General features: G+C 34.5%; 3 protein-coding genes and 1 long non-coding RNA gene across 18 annotated transcripts; 3 read left to right on the forward strand and 1 right to left on the reverse strand.

Moving 5' to 3' along the window:
- Window positions 1-539: 539 nt before the first annotated feature.
- Window positions 540-1,397, reverse strand: LOC137813050 (uncharacterized). Its single transcript, XM_068615339.1, has 2 exons — window positions 746-1,397; window positions 540-665 (listed from the first exon to the last, which is right to left on the reverse strand). Exon 1 carries the CDS (start codon window positions 1,264-1,266, stop codon window positions 775-777), a length of 492 nt encoding a protein of 163 aa, XP_068471440.1. The 5' UTR covers window positions 1,267-1,397; the 3' UTR covers window positions 540-665; window positions 746-774.
- Window positions 1,398-3,664: 2,267 nt separating this feature from the next.
- Window positions 3,665-7,163, forward strand: LOC137813055 (uncharacterized). Of its 2 annotated transcripts, none has more exons than XM_068615351.1 (6): window positions 3,665-3,791; window positions 3,885-4,016; window positions 4,233-4,387; window positions 5,351-5,440; window positions 5,705-5,863; window positions 6,812-7,163. In XM_068615351.1, exons 2-6 carry the CDS (start codon window positions 3,887-3,889, stop codon window positions 6,884-6,886), a joined length of 609 nt encoding a protein of 202 aa, XP_068471452.1. In that variant the 5' UTR covers window positions 3,665-3,791; window positions 3,885-3,886; the 3' UTR covers window positions 6,887-7,163. The 2 variants fall into 2 exon arrangements, with proteins under 2 accessions (XP_068471452.1, XP_068471453.1); XM_068615352.1 differs by having other exon boundaries at window positions 4,244-4,387.
- Window positions 7,164-7,717: 554 nt separating this feature from the next.
- Window positions 7,718-16,758, forward strand: LOC137813054 (uncharacterized). Of its 14 annotated transcripts, none has more exons than XM_068615346.1 (11): window positions 7,718-8,549; window positions 8,644-8,901; window positions 10,376-10,618; window positions 10,876-11,022; window positions 11,243-12,600; window positions 13,773-13,846; window positions 14,586-14,679; window positions 14,758-14,883; window positions 15,051-15,157; window positions 15,527-15,684; window positions 16,240-16,758. In XM_068615346.1, the coding sequence occupies exons 1-11, from the start codon at window positions 8,109-8,111 to the stop codon at window positions 16,477-16,479; spliced, it is 3,246 nt and encodes a 1,081-aa protein (XP_068471447.1). In that variant the 5' UTR covers window positions 7,718-8,108; the 3' UTR covers window positions 16,480-16,758. The 14 variants fall into 14 exon arrangements, 6 of the variants coding, with proteins under 6 accessions (XP_068471447.1, XP_068471449.1, XP_068471445.1 ...); XR_011081321.1 differs by having other exon boundaries at window positions 7,722-8,549; window positions 15,061-15,157; XR_011081323.1 differs by having other exon boundaries at window positions 7,722-8,549; window positions 14,598-14,679; window positions 15,061-15,157.
- A 1,198-nt stretch (window positions 16,759-17,956) lies between these two features.
- LOC137813057 (uncharacterized) lies at window positions 17,957-18,214 on the forward strand. Its single transcript, XR_011081324.1, has 2 exons — window positions 17,957-18,005; window positions 18,111-18,214. It is a non-coding gene; the product is annotated as an uncharacterized lncRNA (long non-coding RNA).
- The last annotated feature ends 377 nt before the right edge of the window (window positions 18,215-18,591 follow it).

Below are 18,591 nucleotides of genomic sequence, written 5' to 3' on the forward strand. Positions count from 1 at the left end.
CTAAATTGTGGACAAAAAATAGCTTCATAATAAATAAATGGTAAAAAAGGAGGGTGGGGATTGGAATCTGGCCCTAAATAATTGCAATGGAAAGAGACACGATTATTATTTTATCCATTTTATTTGTTTTCTTGTTTCAATTAAAATTCATTGTTAAATAAATTCCAAAGTTAACTCCAATTGATTTTAACGTTTTTCTTAACTAATTTCAATTAATGAAAAACCTGAATAAAATGAAAAAAAAACACAAAATGAAATTAGTTTTTTCATTTATTTTACAATTCATAGTTAAAAAATTCCAAAAATCTAATTATTCATTATACTAATAATAATTAGAAAACAAAGGATTAGAATAGTTTTTTTTTTACTTTCTATATCATTGTTATATACTGTGAGTATTAAAAAAGACCTAGTTTCATATGATTTAGTTTTCACATTTTAAAGGATTATATAGAATCACTATTGGTATATCTCTAAAGTGAATAGTAAAATTACAGAGATGCTACTACTATTTCTACACATTCACAAAAATTTGCCACTTTTTTCGAGGGAAAACTCCTCCTTTAATTGATCAATGAACAAGCCAATGAAGTTGCAGAAAAGGGTCTACCTAAGAAGTCCTTCATCTAGCTTACATGGCATCCACGCAGCTCAGATATTTTGGTCTGCAACAACCACATATGGACTAATTGTAATATCTAAAGTAAAGCTATGCTTGCAAAAAAAAATGTCCAAGAATTTCTACCCAACACAAGTGAAGAAAAATGAACATGTTCATGGAGTTTCATCAATGGTCTCCAGTGCTGGTCTCCAAGATCTCTGTTTGGAGTACCTTTCGACTGGTTCTGGCTCCCTCACCACCTGATTAGCAGCTTCTAATCTCTTGAGCTCCGAAGGGAACATGCAAAATTCAGTGAACACTGGAAAAATCTTTCCCAAGTTGTTGAAACTTGTATGCTTGGTTGGCCTTGATGCTTTGTAGTTAAGAGAGCTCATTTCTTCATGGGTTAGCACGGAGTAGAGCAGCTCCATTGGTAGAAGGAAGTAAAATTTGCGCCTTTGGAGTTCCTCATCAGCTAGAAGCCCTTGAATTCGGTGTCCCACTTTGAGGTTGGTAGAGTCACAAACAAAGTGTCCAGGGTATTCCAGCATCAGTTCTGCAGCTCTCATTGGTTTTGTGTAGCTCTCTAACCTCCCATCCAAGAACAACACCTTGAAGACCCCATTTGCTGTCAAGGAAGGAGTGCAGGAAGCTGCGTTGCCCATTTCTGAGAAATTCACAGAGGGGTTTCAGAATTGGTAGTATTTGGTATTTCACCTTGGAAATGTTGGGACTGTCACTGTATTTATCAGTGAAGCTGTCTGGTTGTTAAGAAAGAAAGAAAGAAAAATAGTTGGTTGTCGTTTTCTGGCTGAAGGTCCATAGTTGGGTAATCAGTTAGCATATCTTTATTTGGATAGTTTGATTTTATTATTTTGGTACTGAAGTTTGTCCCAAGTCTTGTTATATCTTTATAACTAAGTTTCCCATCTGGCAGAGGCTTAGTTTTTATGCAGATATGAAATTAAGAGAAATGGGCATATAATCTATTTGCCCCTTGTGTTAAAGATCATCTTTTTTAAAGGTTAGAAAAGCCACAAATGAAGGAAATAGGCCAACCTGGCAAATTTGGCCTCTTTTGTGGTCGATGTATGGAAAAATCATGCACATAACATAACTTTTGAAGTTTGTTTAGTTTTGTATTTCTTAGGGTGTATTTGTTAAGAGAATTGGAGAGTAGTTTATTGGAGTGCACATGGGGAGGGATGGAGAAAAGGCCAAGGGATTTAGATAACCTCACTCAAGGACACTACCAAACTAATGATTAGATGTGGTACCACGTAATTTCTTTGATTTTATACCATTTTTAAAGGATTCACCTGATATCTGCTAATGTCTACACATGCACTTTGTTTTGGTTGATATGAAAAGAGCATATGCATTTGATGGCAAACGTCAAATCTCTTGGTATCAAGTCACCATCCAATGCTAGCTTGCACTATATTCCCACAGGGTCTACTTGTTCTCATGTGGTCTGCTACTAAAATTTTCCACACAATTACTCCAACACACAGCTAATTAGATAAACAGTCTACTTTGTCAAATCTTAAAGAACAGCTGAAAGAAAATCAACCACTTTGGTGTTTGATAGGTTCTTAGTTTTCTTCAAGGATGTTTGTTTTCTTGTAATAAATATGTTGGGAGAGTGGTTGGCTAAAACCAAAGTCATAGCTATAAAATTTGATTTAAAAAGGTAGGTAAAAGAGGGAGAAGAAGTATTAATAAATTTGGTTGCTGAATTAAGAAATGAAGAATGATAAGTAGGACAACTAAATGATTGTGGTTTGGTTTTGGACTTTGGCCTATAATTAGTTGTCATAGGGGTTGAATGTGCATTGAATGTTCTATCTGATGGGTTTTCTTTTCTGCTTGTTTCCTATCGAACAGAAGGAATATCGGTTGTTGCTTATATGGTTGACATCAACGACAACAGAGACACACATACTTCACAAACTGTTGAACTACTTCTTCATTTCTTCTACAACCCAATGTTTGTTTATGATCATAATATGAAATGCAAAACGTATCTATCTGCTACATTGGATTGCAGCAAGAAACTGCATTACAAAAACTGAAGTAATGGGAAAACAAAAAGATTTAGAGAAGAAAATTTATAATTATACTTTTTGTACTTTTATAGGCACTTAGTGTATGTTCATGCACAGGCAAATTGATTACAGCTCCAACCCATACAACTTCAAAGATCTCTGGCCAGTTAAGACCAGCTGTTTGCTTTGCATCAAAAGAAAATCAACTATAATCATAAACGCCCCTCTTTTGTATTTGCTATCTCAACAGCACCAACTTTTGGTGCCCAAAAGGGATATTTAATTAATTAACTCCGACAAAATATTTTTAGATTAATACACTCATTTAATGTTGGTAATTGTGTGAGGTAATACTAATTTCTTACTGCAGTTTGGAAGTATCCTTATAATGGTACGAGACTTGGAGACCCCTATTAAATGGTGTATCCGTATTTAACATATGTATTATACATCGATACTTGTATGACACTTGTAAGACACTATGTATTATATGACACTTGTAGGACACTATGTATTATATGATACTTGTAAGATATATATTAGTGAAGTGTCCAATTCAAAAAATATTTGTTGGACTTCTGACAATTTGAACATACGTATCAGACATCATACTCTTATGATACTTGTAGGACACGTATGAGTAGAGTGTCCAATTCAAAAAATATTTGTTGGATTTATGACAATTTTATAATGGTTCTAACACAATTTAAAAAGAAGAAATACATTAATTTTCTAAAGACTCAAATTTTATTGTATAAAATTTTATTATAACTATAAAAATAAGGAACAAATTCTTTTTGAAATAATTATAAAAAATATTTTTCTACTAAAAAAATATTAAAACATACTTATCAAAATAAATTTTTATTATAATTTATATAATTTATAAATATATAATATATATCAAGTATCTTATATTTTAAAAATTATATTAAAAGTGAAATAAAAGAAGAGTGAAATTAGGCCAAACATTAAAATATCTTTTATGGTATATATTAGTTTGTGGCGTTTAAAGTGGTGAGTGGGACCACACCAATGAGTAAACGACACGTTGGGATGTTGAGCTTGAATAACCTCATCTCCAATGAGTTAACGTTCTCCACTTGTCCCTGCTGCTGCTGCTGTTCCTTCTTCTTCCACAGGTAAATGTTTCATGTTTGTACTTATCACTTCCTTTGCTTTTCTGTTTTCAAAGCTTGCTACTTGCTGCGTTAGCTGATTCCTCTTCTCTTCAGGGATGGCTTATGTTCCATATGCAAGTGCAAATTGCAACTCTTTATTCCAAAAGTTTGCAATTTTCCATGTGGGTAATTCTGCTTTGCCATTCTTCCATCCGGGAGTTAAATCTTGTACACTTTTTAACAGAGGTTCGTTAATTACTCAACTACTTCTGTGATTTGTGTTCGCTTCATTGCATTGGCGATGCTTCTTTTCTTCCCTGAAAATTGCAATTCTTTTTTAATGTGGCATGCTGCAACAATAGTGTGCTGTTCTGTCAATTTACTTTCCTTGCTTCGTTAATTAAATTTGGTTTCATTTCCGGTCATACTCTTCTTCTCTTCCTGCTAACTATTCTGGAACAGTGATTCCCCAGTGCTTAAATCAAAAGAGGAGTTTTGCTTTATCAGAAAATAGATTTCATTGCAAGTTGCCAAAGAAAGTGAGATTCTCTGTCCCTAGAAGTAAAAGTTCTTCCAACCCTAGTGGAAGTACGGAGGAACCCTCTAAAGAGACAGAGGTAAGTATGAGTGAATACTAATGTGATGATATTATTGTCATATTTAGACACTATTAGCCAATGGAGATTTTATTTGGTTGGAGATTGCTGTCAGCTTTATATTTTAACCATGAAACTTGAAATCTTGAGAAGGACAAAAAGTGGTTGCAGACCCCAAATGTATGTGCTAGGTTTCTGCTTCTTTCTTTTAGTTAATCCAAACTCCACTTTCTAATATGACATCAAACCCTATTTTAATGAGTTTTGTTGGACATACAGTGTTATCTTTTTATTAAGCTTCTTTAGACCATACACAAATATCTAATTTCTTGCTTAAGATGTCCAGTTCTAAACGTGAGGAGATGTGATGGAAAATATGACTTAAATGGGAGTATCTAATTTCATGCTTAAGATATCCAATTTTTGGCATGAGAAGGTGTGTTAAAAATCTCAAAATATAGTATATAAATAAGTAGAGGTTTATGTTGAAGATTCCACATTTACTAGAGATTAAGACATTTTATAATGTATAAATGGGTGCAAATCTCACCTTATAAGCTGATTTTATGAGGTTGAGTTGGACTTAAAGTCCACTTTCTAATATAACAGCTCATAAAAGAATAGCGCCTCTACTAGAAGGAAGACTTTTCCACATTTCCAGATGGATGGAAATGGGTATATCTGTTCTCTTTAGACTATTCTCTCTCTTCATGTTAACTATGAGTATAAAAAAGTTTAATCTCATGGATTCACTTCCTTATGTTTGATATTTTATGCTGTTGTCTTCTGAAAACCAGTCAAGTGGTAATTAATTAGGATTTAGTGTTTTAGTTGTGGAAATAGGTTCAATAAATGGAGAGTAGTTGTTGTATTTGTCTGATTTATACTTCACTCTGAAATCTTCTACTTGCATTATCAGCCATGCCATCTCAAGCAGTTAACAAAATGAGACGCCTGATGCTTATTCTTTTTTGGATGTTACAGAAGACACCATTTGGATATACAAGGAAAGATGTCCTAATAATTGGACTTGGGATTACTTTACTTGGCATTGGCTTAAAAACTGGATTAGAGGTACCTGGCCTTTTGCTTATTCAACACCTTTTGTTTTTCTAATATTTTTTTCCTTCAACATCTTTTTACTTACCTTATTCCAATTCATAAGTGAGAAAGTATCTAGTCTGAAGATTCTTAACAAATGGTTCAGGTTCCTTGTAAATAAAGAACACAGTTAGTGTACCTTCTTTGAATTGCTTTTGCCCATGATGCAATGGATAACATACAGGCACTTATGCAGTAGTGTTAATTCTTGCAACTGTTCTTGAATAATTTTTGTAGTTTGCTGGAATTGATTCACTACAAGCAGGAAATGTGGTTCAGCTAGTGCTGGTTTTGGGCCTCACAGTTGGGTGGATCTTTACATATGTGTTCAGAGTTTCAAACAAGGAAATGACATATGCACAACAACTACGTGACTATGAAAGGAAAGTAATGGAGGTACAACAATCTTAACAGGGTTGCTTTTTGAGCCAAATATTTGAAATAATTTCTTTTTGATTGACCAAAAGAATTGAAGTGCATGTTGGGCATTGAATTATGATATTTCCTTGTCAAATTTGACCTTCTTCTAATCTTTTCAACCACCTTGTAATTTGGTTGAAGGCATTATATCTAGTTCTATGATATCATGACATAACCCTTTTATTTTTAAGAGAGTATGAATGAAATAGAAAAGATCATTAGTCCTTAAATTGTAAAAATGGATGCATTTAAAAAGTATGCAATGACAATACATTGGTGCTACCACATGAGCTAGCTGTAAACAAAACGGTGTCCCCTAAAATATTTACAGTGACATGACATGACCAAACTTCAGACAATATAGATGCAAACCAGGAAATATCACTTTGCATCAAATGTTTCATGTTTTCTGTAGAACATTTGTTGAAGCATGTTATATTGCAGATTGCACTGGTTATGATATCTTTTTGTTGTGGGGGGAACTGTTCATACTGTCTAGGACTAAATATGACTTGGAAGGATGCATAACATTATTCAAAACGTTTCACACAATATGATAAAATATTACTTCAACTTTCCTCTTTTGTATGAGCTTTAGAGACTTAGAGTCTGAAACATTCAGATGTCCCAAAAAGAATGGATAGTTAAAAAAATGTTGAAAATCCAATATCGATTAGAAATTAGGACATTTCATAGTATATATGTGAGTGCAAACCTTATTTTATAAACTGATTTTATGAGGTTGAATTAGACTTAAAGTTCATTTCTTAATATGATATCATAATATTTTTTAGTCTATCCTAATAAGAGTTTGTTGAACTTATTAAGTCACCCGCTATCAGGTTGAAAGTTTGAAAATTGTCTGCCACATCGTTTCTGAATAGAACATGACACTGAATGATATTGACCCTGTTGAATCTGCAGAAGCGGTTGGACTCCCTAACAGAAGCAGAGCTACAGGCACTGCTTGAAGAAGTTGAGGAAGAGAAGAGACGCTAGCTAGTGGTGTGCTGGTGAACAGAAGTAGCTTGTTTGTATATATATACACTGAATTTTTGCCAAACTCTTTGAAACAGAAATTTCAATCTATATGGAAACAGAAACTAGTTCACACAAGTTTCAGCTACGCTTTCTTCAGTTTACTTACAGACAAAGGGAAGGGACCTCAAAATTCTTGAGTGTTCTCTTCACAAAAAATTCCTGATCGAACCAACTGTGTTGGATAGGATGATGATGCTTTTATTCGTCTAAGTAATATATTTTTCCTTTGTTTTTTGTATCGCTTTTATTTTCATAATTCTTATTTTATTTCCTCTGTTTCTCTTTCTTAATCCAAAATATAAACATAAATGTTCAGGGATGGGATGAACTTGTTCTATTTTTAAACAGAAAAAAAGAACTAATGCTGATAAGGTTGATCAATACAAGTACGAGCATTAACTTATTTAATTAATGCGAAAGCTAAATCGTAATATACACACATAATTAAATATTACTTAGAAAATTCTGTATTTTTTTTATAATATGTTTTTTTAATGATTTCTTGCATTGATTATTTATTAACTAAAATATTACGAGTATGAGCTATTATCTATTTCTAGAATCTTATCTATAAATAGCTCACATATTTATGTATAAGATTTGGTATGTTGAGGTTATAAGTTGATGGTTGAGTAAAATAAGAAAGTTGATTAATAAGAGAAAAAAAGCAATAAATTAATGATAGAAAACAGGAGAAGCATTGGGTTCTCTTCATTCATCTAGATGCACGCCACGTGTCATTTTGAGAAATTCTCCATATTCAAACACCAAACCCAATCATTACAAGTCACTCACCTCGAGTAATTGCCCTTCTTCCTATCACTAAACACGAAATGATTACACTACATTGAAAAAAATAAAATAAAAATATAAAAATTGAAAACGTCACCTTCTCTCTCTCTATAACGTTTCATCCGTACTCATGGCCGTTTTCCTTTCGCTCATTCCTTCCAATCCCAAACCACCTTTCTCTTTGTCTATCCTCTGAATTTCCATAACCGTATTCATAATTTTCCTTCCAAATATTCTTCTTCATTTACTTGTTCTGCGAATCTCTCTGTTTCTTCTTTTCGATTTTGTTTGTTTTGGTTTTCCATGGAGTCGGCGAACGTTGCTGGCTTCGCTCTAAAAACCCTAATTCGTGTGTGAAATTCGTGTGCGGCAAAGGCATCGGTGGAGGATGACGATTGTGACCGGAGATCGGTACCTTGTGAAGTTGGTGCAGTTCGTGGAGGAGAACGCGGGTCTTCTCATCGATGGAACCACGGTGTTGAAGCTGAATCCGGCGGGTCTGCACTACGTGCAATCGAGGTTGGAGGCGCTGCACGAGCTCGAGAGCCTCCTCGCCGGCGCTCCGGTGGACTACCTGAGAGCGTACGTGTCGGACCTCGGAGACCACCGCGCCCTGGAGCAGCTCCGGCGGATCCTGCGCCTCCTTACCTCGCTCAAAATCGTTTCGGTGCTGCCTCATCCCATCAGGGATCCCACTCCCTTGTCGTTCTTGCCGTTTGGGCGGTTGAAGGTTCTGGAGCTCAGGGGTTGTGACTTGTCTACTTCCGCTGCCAAAGGCCTTCTTGAGCTGAGGCACACGCTCGAGAAGATCGTTTGTCATAACTCTACTGTGAGTCTATCTCTGGAGTCCTCGTTATTTTTTTAGTAGCTTTCTTTCTTCTCTATTCAGTGAGTGTTGGAAATTGGTCTGTGTGTGTTTTCAGGATGCTCTGCGGCATGTGTTTGCGAGCAGGTTAAAGGAGGTGAAGAATTCTCCTCTGTGGAACCGCTTGTCGTTTGTGTCATGTGCGTGTAATGGCTTGGTTCTCATGGACGAGTCTCTGCAGCTTCTTCCTGCGGTTGAAACTCTTGACCTTAGCAGGAACAAGTTTGCAAAGGTGGATAATTTGCAGAAGTGTACCAAATTGAAGCATCTGGACCTTGGTTTCAATCACTTGAGAACATTTGCACCCTTCACCCAGGTACATGGTTAGAATATTTGTTTTTTCGTTATCTGGTCTTTTGCAATTGCATCCAGAGTATGTACTGGACCTAGTTTTTCTCGAATGAAATTATTTTTTGCTGCTTATTGCATGTTGGAAAATTATAGTTTTCGATTTAGTTGACTGCATTGTATCGGTGTTGTTGGGAAACTGGAGTTTCTTTTGTTGGGTTATTTTCCTCAATCTGAAGTCATCTTTCAATTTCCGTTCTACCAATTGTAGATGTTTTCGTTTGAAAAGGTAAAGGGGCCATTCATGAAATTGTTGTGAATAAAGCGATCGGGATAAACAATTCTATTTTTGTTATTCTAGTGGCTTGAATTTGCCTCTCTGCTGTCAACATTTAACAGAGTATTGTAGTATGAGATTTTCAACACTGTGAACATGAATATCAATAATTTATTCTTCCTTTCTTGGCTGTGATATGGTTTTTCTTCAGCTACCTTGATTGAAAGTATTAGTCCCCTTGGATATGGTTTTCTTTTTGGTAAGGTGTTAAAAGGATATCAATTATTAGGTTAAGGGAGGGGAATGTCTTTGCCCCAAATAGAGAACTTGGGTTTCAAGTGAGGAGATCCCAAATGGAGTTGATTTGGTTAGATTTTCAAAATTCATGCTGACTCATGCACTTATTGTGTGATTGAAAAATGGAAGTATTACGCTCCTTTTGATCTTGCAATGAGCAATCTAGAGTGGAAAATTACTGAAATTGTGTGTTATTCAAGTTTGCTTGAAAAATTTCTATTTTCAGTATTTAAGGGTTATTCTGGATGTTCCAAGCACTAGTGTGCCCTAACTTTGAGTATTGATAATGTGGATATCTTCTCTTAGAAATTAGTTTTAGGGCCTAAAGCAACCTTACTGTCTAAGCTTTATAATGTTTTTTTAAATCATATCTCTAAGATGCAACATCTAAGATGGACTACGGATAACCATAATTAAGGCAATTTTCCAACCTTTCCCCTCACCCCCAAGGTTGCTGGCCTAGAACATGGCTAATACATGAGTGCCATCATGTATGTTGGATGTGTCATTTTCACGTTGATCAGACCATGCAGAAACATGTGTGTAGACACTTAAATGCCACATACTTGCCACTGCCAGTGTGGATCCCTAAAAATAGTTCATGCTCCCAACTTCCCATAATTAACTGGCGTGCTATATTTGTTTTGAGCGTGTTTCTGTTTGTGCTCTCATACACTCTTCACAGTGAAAATCTAAATGATTTCAGTACTTTTGTGAACTACTTGTAAAGAACAGCTAGTCCTCTTTACTTGCTGGCAGATCTGTTTGGTTCATGGAATATGGATTAAATATTGAATGACACTATCCTTAAATGAAATGAGAGCAAATTGTTCGTAGAAAAGTTATTAATATCTTTCTGTTTTAGTTGTATGCCTTCATTTAGGGATTTTCTCTGGAGACCTATATACAATTTTGTTGGACCGTGCAGGTTTCCTGTCAAATTGTTAAACTAGTTTTGAGGAACAATGCTCTAACTACTTTGCGTGGGATTGAGAATTTGAAGTCGCTTGAAGGACTTGATATTTCCTACAATATTGTTTCCAATTTTTCAGAGCTAGAGTTCGTTGCAGGCCTTCCATATCTTCAAAGCTTGTGGTTGGAAGGAAATCCTTTGTGTTGTGCTCGATGGTATAGAGCACATGTATTCAGCTTTTTTGCTTTCCCAGAAAGGGTAGGTCGTGTTGTTTACTTCTTTACCCTGCTGATCTAACTATCAGACTCCATCTTTGTCTATTTGTTTGTCCATATGTGTGCTTGTCAGTGTTGTGTGCCATATTTTTTATTTTATTGTACCTCAATGTCACTTTCAGAGATTATTTAATTTCTGAACTTTGTAGCATTTTCTGTGTAAATCCTCACCTTTGTTATTTTTTTGGATCTTTTACTCTCTTCTTTCTAAACTGTCGTCTGGTCTTTTGTGTTAAGCAGCTGAAGTTAGATGAGAAAGAAATTAACACTAGTGATTTTTGGAAGAGACAGATAATTATTGCCAGTATGCATAAGCAACCTGCCAGTTTTGGGATTTATGTACCTGCAAAGGATGAGGCTGTAGTTGAAGGTGGCAATATCAGAAGGGTATGTAATTAGTGAAACTGCATATATATTTGTATACACCGAAAAATATTTATTTATTTTGCAACTTGAATTTGTTGCTAATTATTCTCATATCTTGAAAATTAAATTTAAGAATCAATTCCATCTGTACATGTCCCTATAATATTGTGAAAAATCTTATACTTTTCATTTTGATCAGCATTAGATACTAACATCATATTATTCTTGTTTTCTCAAGCAGAGAAAGGCCTGTCGTCTTGTCAGTATCAGAAATGAAGAAGAGACCACTAGCATATGTTCTGACGAAGACTCTGTCTCTTGTGCAAATGATATTCAAATTCAAAACAGAGAGGATCCTGATTTATCTGACAATTCTGCTGAAATAGTAGATTTGATAAATAGAATTGAACATATGAAGAAAGAGCGTTCTATTCATTGGTTGAGGGATTTTAGAGACTGGATGGATATTGCTTCTGACATATCAGTACAAACTATGAAAGAAGGCAGCACTACACTGCATCATCAGAAGGGATTTTACATCAGAAACAAGACAAATCACGAGCAGTCTGGTGAAGTCTCAAGATACGCTTCAGACTCTGTTCTAGCCTCAGGGGATGACAGTAGCATGACTATTTTAGAATCTGATAGTTCTTTTGTAGATACATGTGCTAGTAGTTTTCATAGGCAACAACTCTTTGACTATAGAGGTTTGCTTGGTAATGCCAGCGGGGCCTTACTTCTTGACTCGGGAGGAGTGGATATGGAGCACCTTAAATCCTCACTTGAGGGAATTATTAGTTCTCTTTCACAAACTAGAAGTTCTCATGCTGACACCCTTACCACTGAAGGGGCACAAACAATGACTGAAAATGTCAACATGTCACCATTGACTACTATTCATGATGTATCTGAGTCTCAGTCATCATCTGCTTGCCCCCCATCTCCTCCTCATTTTCAAGAAGACCTTCTTCATCGCCGACAACACCTGGTGGAAGAAATTTTGCAGCTTTCGGCAGATTCCTATTCAGTAGCATCTTCTGATAGTAACACAAGCTGTAGTGAAGTTGATTGCAGTGAATTTGAGCCATCGGTTCCAGAAGTTGATAATTTCCAATGTAAAACTTATGTGAATGGTGTTGGCAGTCATTTATCTCAAAGTCAGCTTAAGGAAAAGTTTTGCAACCCAAGACAAGGAAATCTTCTTGATAGAGAAAATGGAATTTGTTCATCTAGTTCCTCCTTTGATCAAACTTCTAAGCAGCATGCCAGTCAAGACACTGGTTTGTTGGAGAAAAGAAAAATCAGAAAAAAAGCGAAGAAGAGAATTATTTCAATACTAGAAGAGAATTTAGATGGCGATCCTTCTGATCAAACACAAGAGAAGATAAGTCAGGGACATATTTCTGCAAATTTAAAGCAAGACTTGGACCTTGATGATTTTACTGAATTTTCTGCGCATAGTTACTCTACCCAAGAGATTGATGATTTTATAGTGACATATTTCAATACAAGTATTGCTGATTCTGAAGCCAGTGAGGTCTGTAGTCATTGTATCCGCTGTAATTGTGTCCTTCAGAGGGAGACAAACTATAAAGAAAGGTAATTATCAATTAATTCAATTCACCAGCATTTACGTGAATTAGTCAGGATGAATCAAATGGATGGTAAATAACTTTGTCTTAAGCTTTGTTTTCCTGGGTCTCTAGTTATTTTCATGATTATGGTCAGGATCACTAGTCAATTATTGTCCAGAATCATTATTTTTTACGTTTTAATTTTTTGGTGTGAACTGTCTCATCTGCAAAATGAAAGTAGGATATGCTCATTTGACCATTTCATTCAATTATAATCTTCCTTTATATTTCTTATAATAAATATTTTATGCCCCCCTGAGATAGAGAAAATGAGGCATTTTGTCTAGGCTAAGCATAAATCCTGCCCCCCACCACTAGATTCAACCAAGGTTGTCAAACTTGAAACTGTATGTAAACTTGTCGAGCTTTTGTAGACTTGACTCTTGTAATCTCATAAGACTTTACCTAATATAAATGACATATATACTTGAACACAATACACTTAACATTCAACGTTTTAACTCCATGAGAAAGCAAAGTAGCAAACCAATGACAAAGACCCAGACCCACAATATCGGACATTGTGAATCACACAGAGAGACCAAGACTGCAACAGATGGAGATTAATAGTTAATAGTTATATGTATTGTTATAATTATAATATATAAACATATCAGATTAAGGAGCATAACACTGAATGAGCTGATGAAAAAGGGAATGGCACAAAAATTATCAAATTTATAGTTATGTATGTGCTGCTGAATGGACCAAAAAGTGAATGGGCTTATTACTGATAAGTTAAAATAAATATTGGACTACTCACTTTGCTGACTGGACCACTATGACAGAGGAAGGAGCTTTTGCCTTTTGCGTTACACAAATGTCAAAGGAAGGTGTAGAAGAGGCAATATTGATATAGTTGAGGGAGACATGCAACTTTAAACGGATGATGAAATGAGCAAGAGAATAGGCAGGGAGAGACATGGCAATTTTTGATAAAAACATGGTTTAGATTAGGGAAAGTCACACCCCTTTGTACAAGTTTTGATAAAAGAAAGGATATGATACTTTCCAAAATGAACTATGATAATTATTTAAAGTATCCCTTTCCTCATTTTTCTGCACAGATTACAGTTTGTATGCTAAAATTTCTGCACATTCCTGAAATGGCATGTTTAATTTTTTCCCCTTTTGTAGTGAAGTTGCAGTATTACTGAGCAGCCATAAGAAGCTCTATTTGCTACTTCTCAGTGTTGCTTCTGATGGGTCAGGTTAGGGCATGGCCTTTTGTTTTTGTTGGCTACAGGAACGTAATTGTTCCTTTCATTTTTTTATTAGATTCACTTGTCTCCTTCTGTCCATGTCTATAATGTTTGTAAAATTATGAACCTCCTTTTCTGCTCTAGGGGTTAACAATGTTTGTCTCCTTTTTTTAAACTACCACTTTGTGTTTGACTGAAAGCAGAGTTAATATGGCATCAGTAAAAATTCATATGACAGCTACTACAGGGAACTTCAACTTTTGTACAGTTTAAATATGCGTTTGATAATTTAGCACAATACAGTATCATTTTTCTCTTTATTTGGTTGTTTCTTTTAAGTTTATGTTAGTCCCTTTTGTTAATTTTATCTCTAAAGATGATTTGACTTCATCTTATGCAAACAAAAACTATTTTTAAGCTAATTTTTAATTAATCTCAAATAAAAAATCATTTTTTTTGTTAAAACAGTGCTTTCAAAATTAATTCTTTTGGAATCAATTCTACAAAATTCTAAACCAAATGAGCCCTTAAGAAGGCTCAACTCTTAGTTCCTCTGAATGTGAAAAATGATATTTCATTCTTACCAAGTTACCAATATTTTTATTCATGTTTTGCAGCTTGAAAAATAAACACTCTTTTTAAGTTTCCTTTATTTTAAAAAAAAAGAAATGCATATTAATTCAACAAAATAGATCTATAAAGCTTTCTCCATTGGTTGTTGCCTACATTACTATTAAGACCCTCTCAGTATGCCATCCAGGTACAATTTTGAATGTTTTGAGTTCCCACAAGATTGAAGAAGTTTGTGAGGTGCTAGTAGGAATGGGACTTCAGGTGTTAAGGTTAGTGAAACTTGTGTTGTGTACTTACGTTGACCTGAGAAGCAGCAGCTTTCTAAGTATAGTTATTTTGGCCATCAGGGTAAATTTTGAGAATGGGGAAACGTATCTTTTTGTCACAAGAAGCATTGAGAAATCAAGAGAATTACTATGTACCATTCATGTGCTTGATTCAAGTTATGGAAATGATAGATGCTCAATAAGAAGGTGATTTACCTTTTACCTTAAATACACAATCATATTAAAAAGGTGTATGGCTTTATGCAAGTATTGATATTATTAATTGCTCTATGTATATGATCTATGAGTATATTATATATTTTTTTTCTATTCTTCCTGTTATAATAGACGGATTGTGGAAATTTAAATGGCAGTTTGGAGCAGGTCCAGGTTGGGTTGTTTGACAAACAAATATGTGGTGGTTCAAATGTGAGCATATATCAGTATGCAATGGTGCTCGTTTTTTGTAAAAACGGAAGTGGTAAGCTTCTCTCTAGTCATTTTATACATTCTTTTTCCTTTATATTCTATTCTAATGAGAATGACAGCGGTTAATTTATTTTTTTGTCATGAACCTTTTTGGAGATTAATATTTTGCTCTATTATTATATAATTTTTTTTTCTCAAAACTATATATGAAATGCTTTACTGCAAAAGATTATTTCATGAGATGATTGTGTAAAAATCCTCTTTTGACGGGAGTTTCCATCAATTTTACTTCAGTGATATTACTTCTTGAAGGTTTCAGAAAAAAATTTCAATGGACAAAATCTTTTTAAAATGTCTTCAAAATGTTTTATTTTAGTAATTAATAGTTTACAGATATTAAGCCATAGTCTTAAACTTACAGAGGAATCATGGCTATCTAGATCACTCTTTGTGATTGGAGGGTATGTGCTTTTATGCATTGAAGATGTTAAGCAGCTGTACTCTTTTTCAACAGAGGCGTCCGTGTCTCCATATTTCAGAATTGATTCATGTAGCTCCATTGCTGACATTACAGAGATGGTGAGTATACTTTTTGGGCCAAGTAACTTTGGAAGTACCTGACAAATAGAAACAAACTAAACCAGTGGATTTTGAACTCTTGTCTTGATGTCATCCCAAAATCCTCCTTGTGAGCAATGCATATCAATACCATGGAATGGAAGATGTGAAGAACATCCTTTTTCCTGCGTAAATAATTTTCTAGAATAAAAATATATTTAATCCCTGTAAATATGATTAAACTTAGTTTTGATCCTCTGAAAGATATCTTTGATGCCACCACCCACTTAGTTACTTACGAATCAGAAAGATTGTCATTGATATGATATAAATACTTATCACGTCATTGCTAAAACAATGACAGAACATTTTCAAAGAAATTAAAACTCAAAGATAAAAATGAACAAAATAATTACTGGAGTAAAATCAAAATTAGTGATTTTCTTATATACTAAAAACATATTTAAGCCTAATTCCTAAATCTCTTCCCACTTAGTATATTGGCCCTGCTTACTCTTCGAACCCCCAATTATTGTCGTTTTTTTTGCTTGGCTTGTTTAATGTTATTCTTTCCAGGTTATTGAGGTTGGTGGGAGCTGCTGTGTGACTTTAAGTCTGACATGTCCACTGGCAGAACATCATCCGTTTACCCAAATGAACTTTGAGACTGTCAATCACGAAAATGCTGCCCCTGGCTCTCTTAAATTGAAGCTTCAGTGGTTTTCCAGAAATTACCTAGTGAAGTTTGTGTCATTGTTGAAGGCAATGCATGAAAAAAAAACGGGGTCACCTTTGGTAGTAAGATGCATATCGTAAATCATTTTTGCTTTGTGTTAGTTCATATTAATTTCATTCATTTTGTTTTTTATTTTCTTATTCTTTTTATTTCAATTAGTTTGCTTGCTCTATGTGTTGAGTTTGTAATAGTTTCCTTCCCCTTATTCTTTGATTTCTGTCCACTCTGTGGCTGTTCTTTTTCTGTGTATAGAATTGTATAGTATCACTAGACGTTATTATCCTGTTGTCTTGTTCCTCCCCTCCTTCGCTTTTATGAACAGTGATGAAAAATCAATAACTATCAACATTGGTATGCTACTTGACATGGGAAATCATACAAGAAATTGCTGCAACATCGTATGTCCTACTCATGATTACACAGCAAGAAGTTTTGCCACTAAAATTGACCTTTACTACTGAAGTTTGGCTAAAAAATAAAAGTAAAGACAGAATAACGTTTGCAAGCTGTTCTTCAACAGCTGACCGATCAACTTTTGCAATGCGTTTTCGTCTTCAAGTCCCGCAGAATTTGTCAGGCATTCCACCAGATGGACTTGGAGTCACCGGTTGCATATTACTGGGTTTCTTCTGCAACAGCATTCACTTCAACAGCATTAGGTTGAAGTGGGACCCAGCACCTTCTGCAGCAGGTTCTCACCTGAAAGTTTTAAATTTGATCTTTTCGGAAAGAACTTTCTATAATATGTTTTAAACTATTTTAGAAATATTAATAATAAATCTTTTATGAATTGTAGTAGAATAATTAATTTCAAATAGTTAACTTTTAATTCCCCAATGCCTTCCGAATTTTTTATTTAGAAATATATATTTTTTAGAATGTTTTTGGAACATATAATTTCAAAGTCTTTTAGTAAATTTCAAATTATATTTAAAAATATAAAAAAAATTAAAAGGTCATTACAGTACAATGGGAAGAATCTAAGAAGAAATATGGAGGTATAAAATCCAAGGAAAATGATAGATTGTTTGACAACTCTTAGAATTATATAAGTAATATGGTTATATAAAAAAAAATGAGTTGTTAATGAAAATCCAATTGCTAAGAAATGGTGATTGAAAATTATGCAATGAGAGCATCATTTCAAAGGCCCTTTTTTTAGATTCACACTTCATTTTCTAAATGTTTGTTAAATAAATATCTCTCCTCTCTCTTACCGTGTCTCTGCGTCCATGAACTCCTTTTCCTCTCACCTTCACCTCTTTTCTCTTTTCCTCTCTTCTCTCTAAAGTCATTTTAAGGTAGTTTTTATATATGGAAACTATTCTTTTGCATAGTTAGGAGTGCAAGAAGATGGAGGTGTGTGAGCAGGAGAGAGAAGTTGGCGGGGAAGGTTAGGATAAATTAGGAATTTTCAGTAAGTGGAGGTGAATGTAGATAAAAGGAGGTGGGATTACCACAAGCCTATAAATAAATCAGTCACAGGCCCAACCCAACAACGTTCCAAATCTGACCTATTTAGGGTTTGTGTTCTCTTCCTAATCTATATAAGCGTAGATGGGGATAAGCAGTGTGTAGTGTTGTTCCGCGGAGTTACACTGTACTTGTAAGTGGAACTCGTTTTATGTTGTTCGAATTTAACACTAATATGATGTTGTGGTTTCAAAAGGCAATTTGTTATCGTGACTGATACGCTCTGATTGATGAATAGCGTATTCAGCCCTTCACGTTGCCCAGAATGATGATGGAGTACTTATGCTTGCGTGTGCCGTTTTTCCATACGGTTCCTGCATTCAGATGCTCTCATATTTTTTTCTTTTTTCTCTCAATTCTTTTCAGACTTCATCGCAACTTTTTCAACTTTTCCCTTATGTACCATAGTCATGTACACTGATATGATAAAATTCGGATACAGAATTACCTATAATACAATACCAGACACGGAATTTTTAGGAGAAAAATTATTTTTCATTATTAATTTTTTTAAAAACTAATGTATTTTTTTTTATTAAAATTATTAAAAATTTAAAACACACACCATTTAAGGAGCTTCCGAGTCTCATTAGCTTACCTATTTCGCATATAGCGATCAAGGTTTTCTCAAAGAAACCTGCACTATTAACAGAATGGGATCTGCATTTAAAAATTCTGAAATATAGAATAAATCTAAAAGAACGAGAATAAATTTTAGA

This window comes from Phaseolus vulgaris, chromosome 2 (assembly GCF_000499845.2).
Source record: "Phaseolus vulgaris cultivar G19833 chromosome 2, P. vulgaris v2.0, whole genome shotgun sequence".
NCBI lineage: Eukaryota > Viridiplantae > Streptophyta > Magnoliopsida > Fabales > Fabaceae > Phaseolus > Phaseolus vulgaris.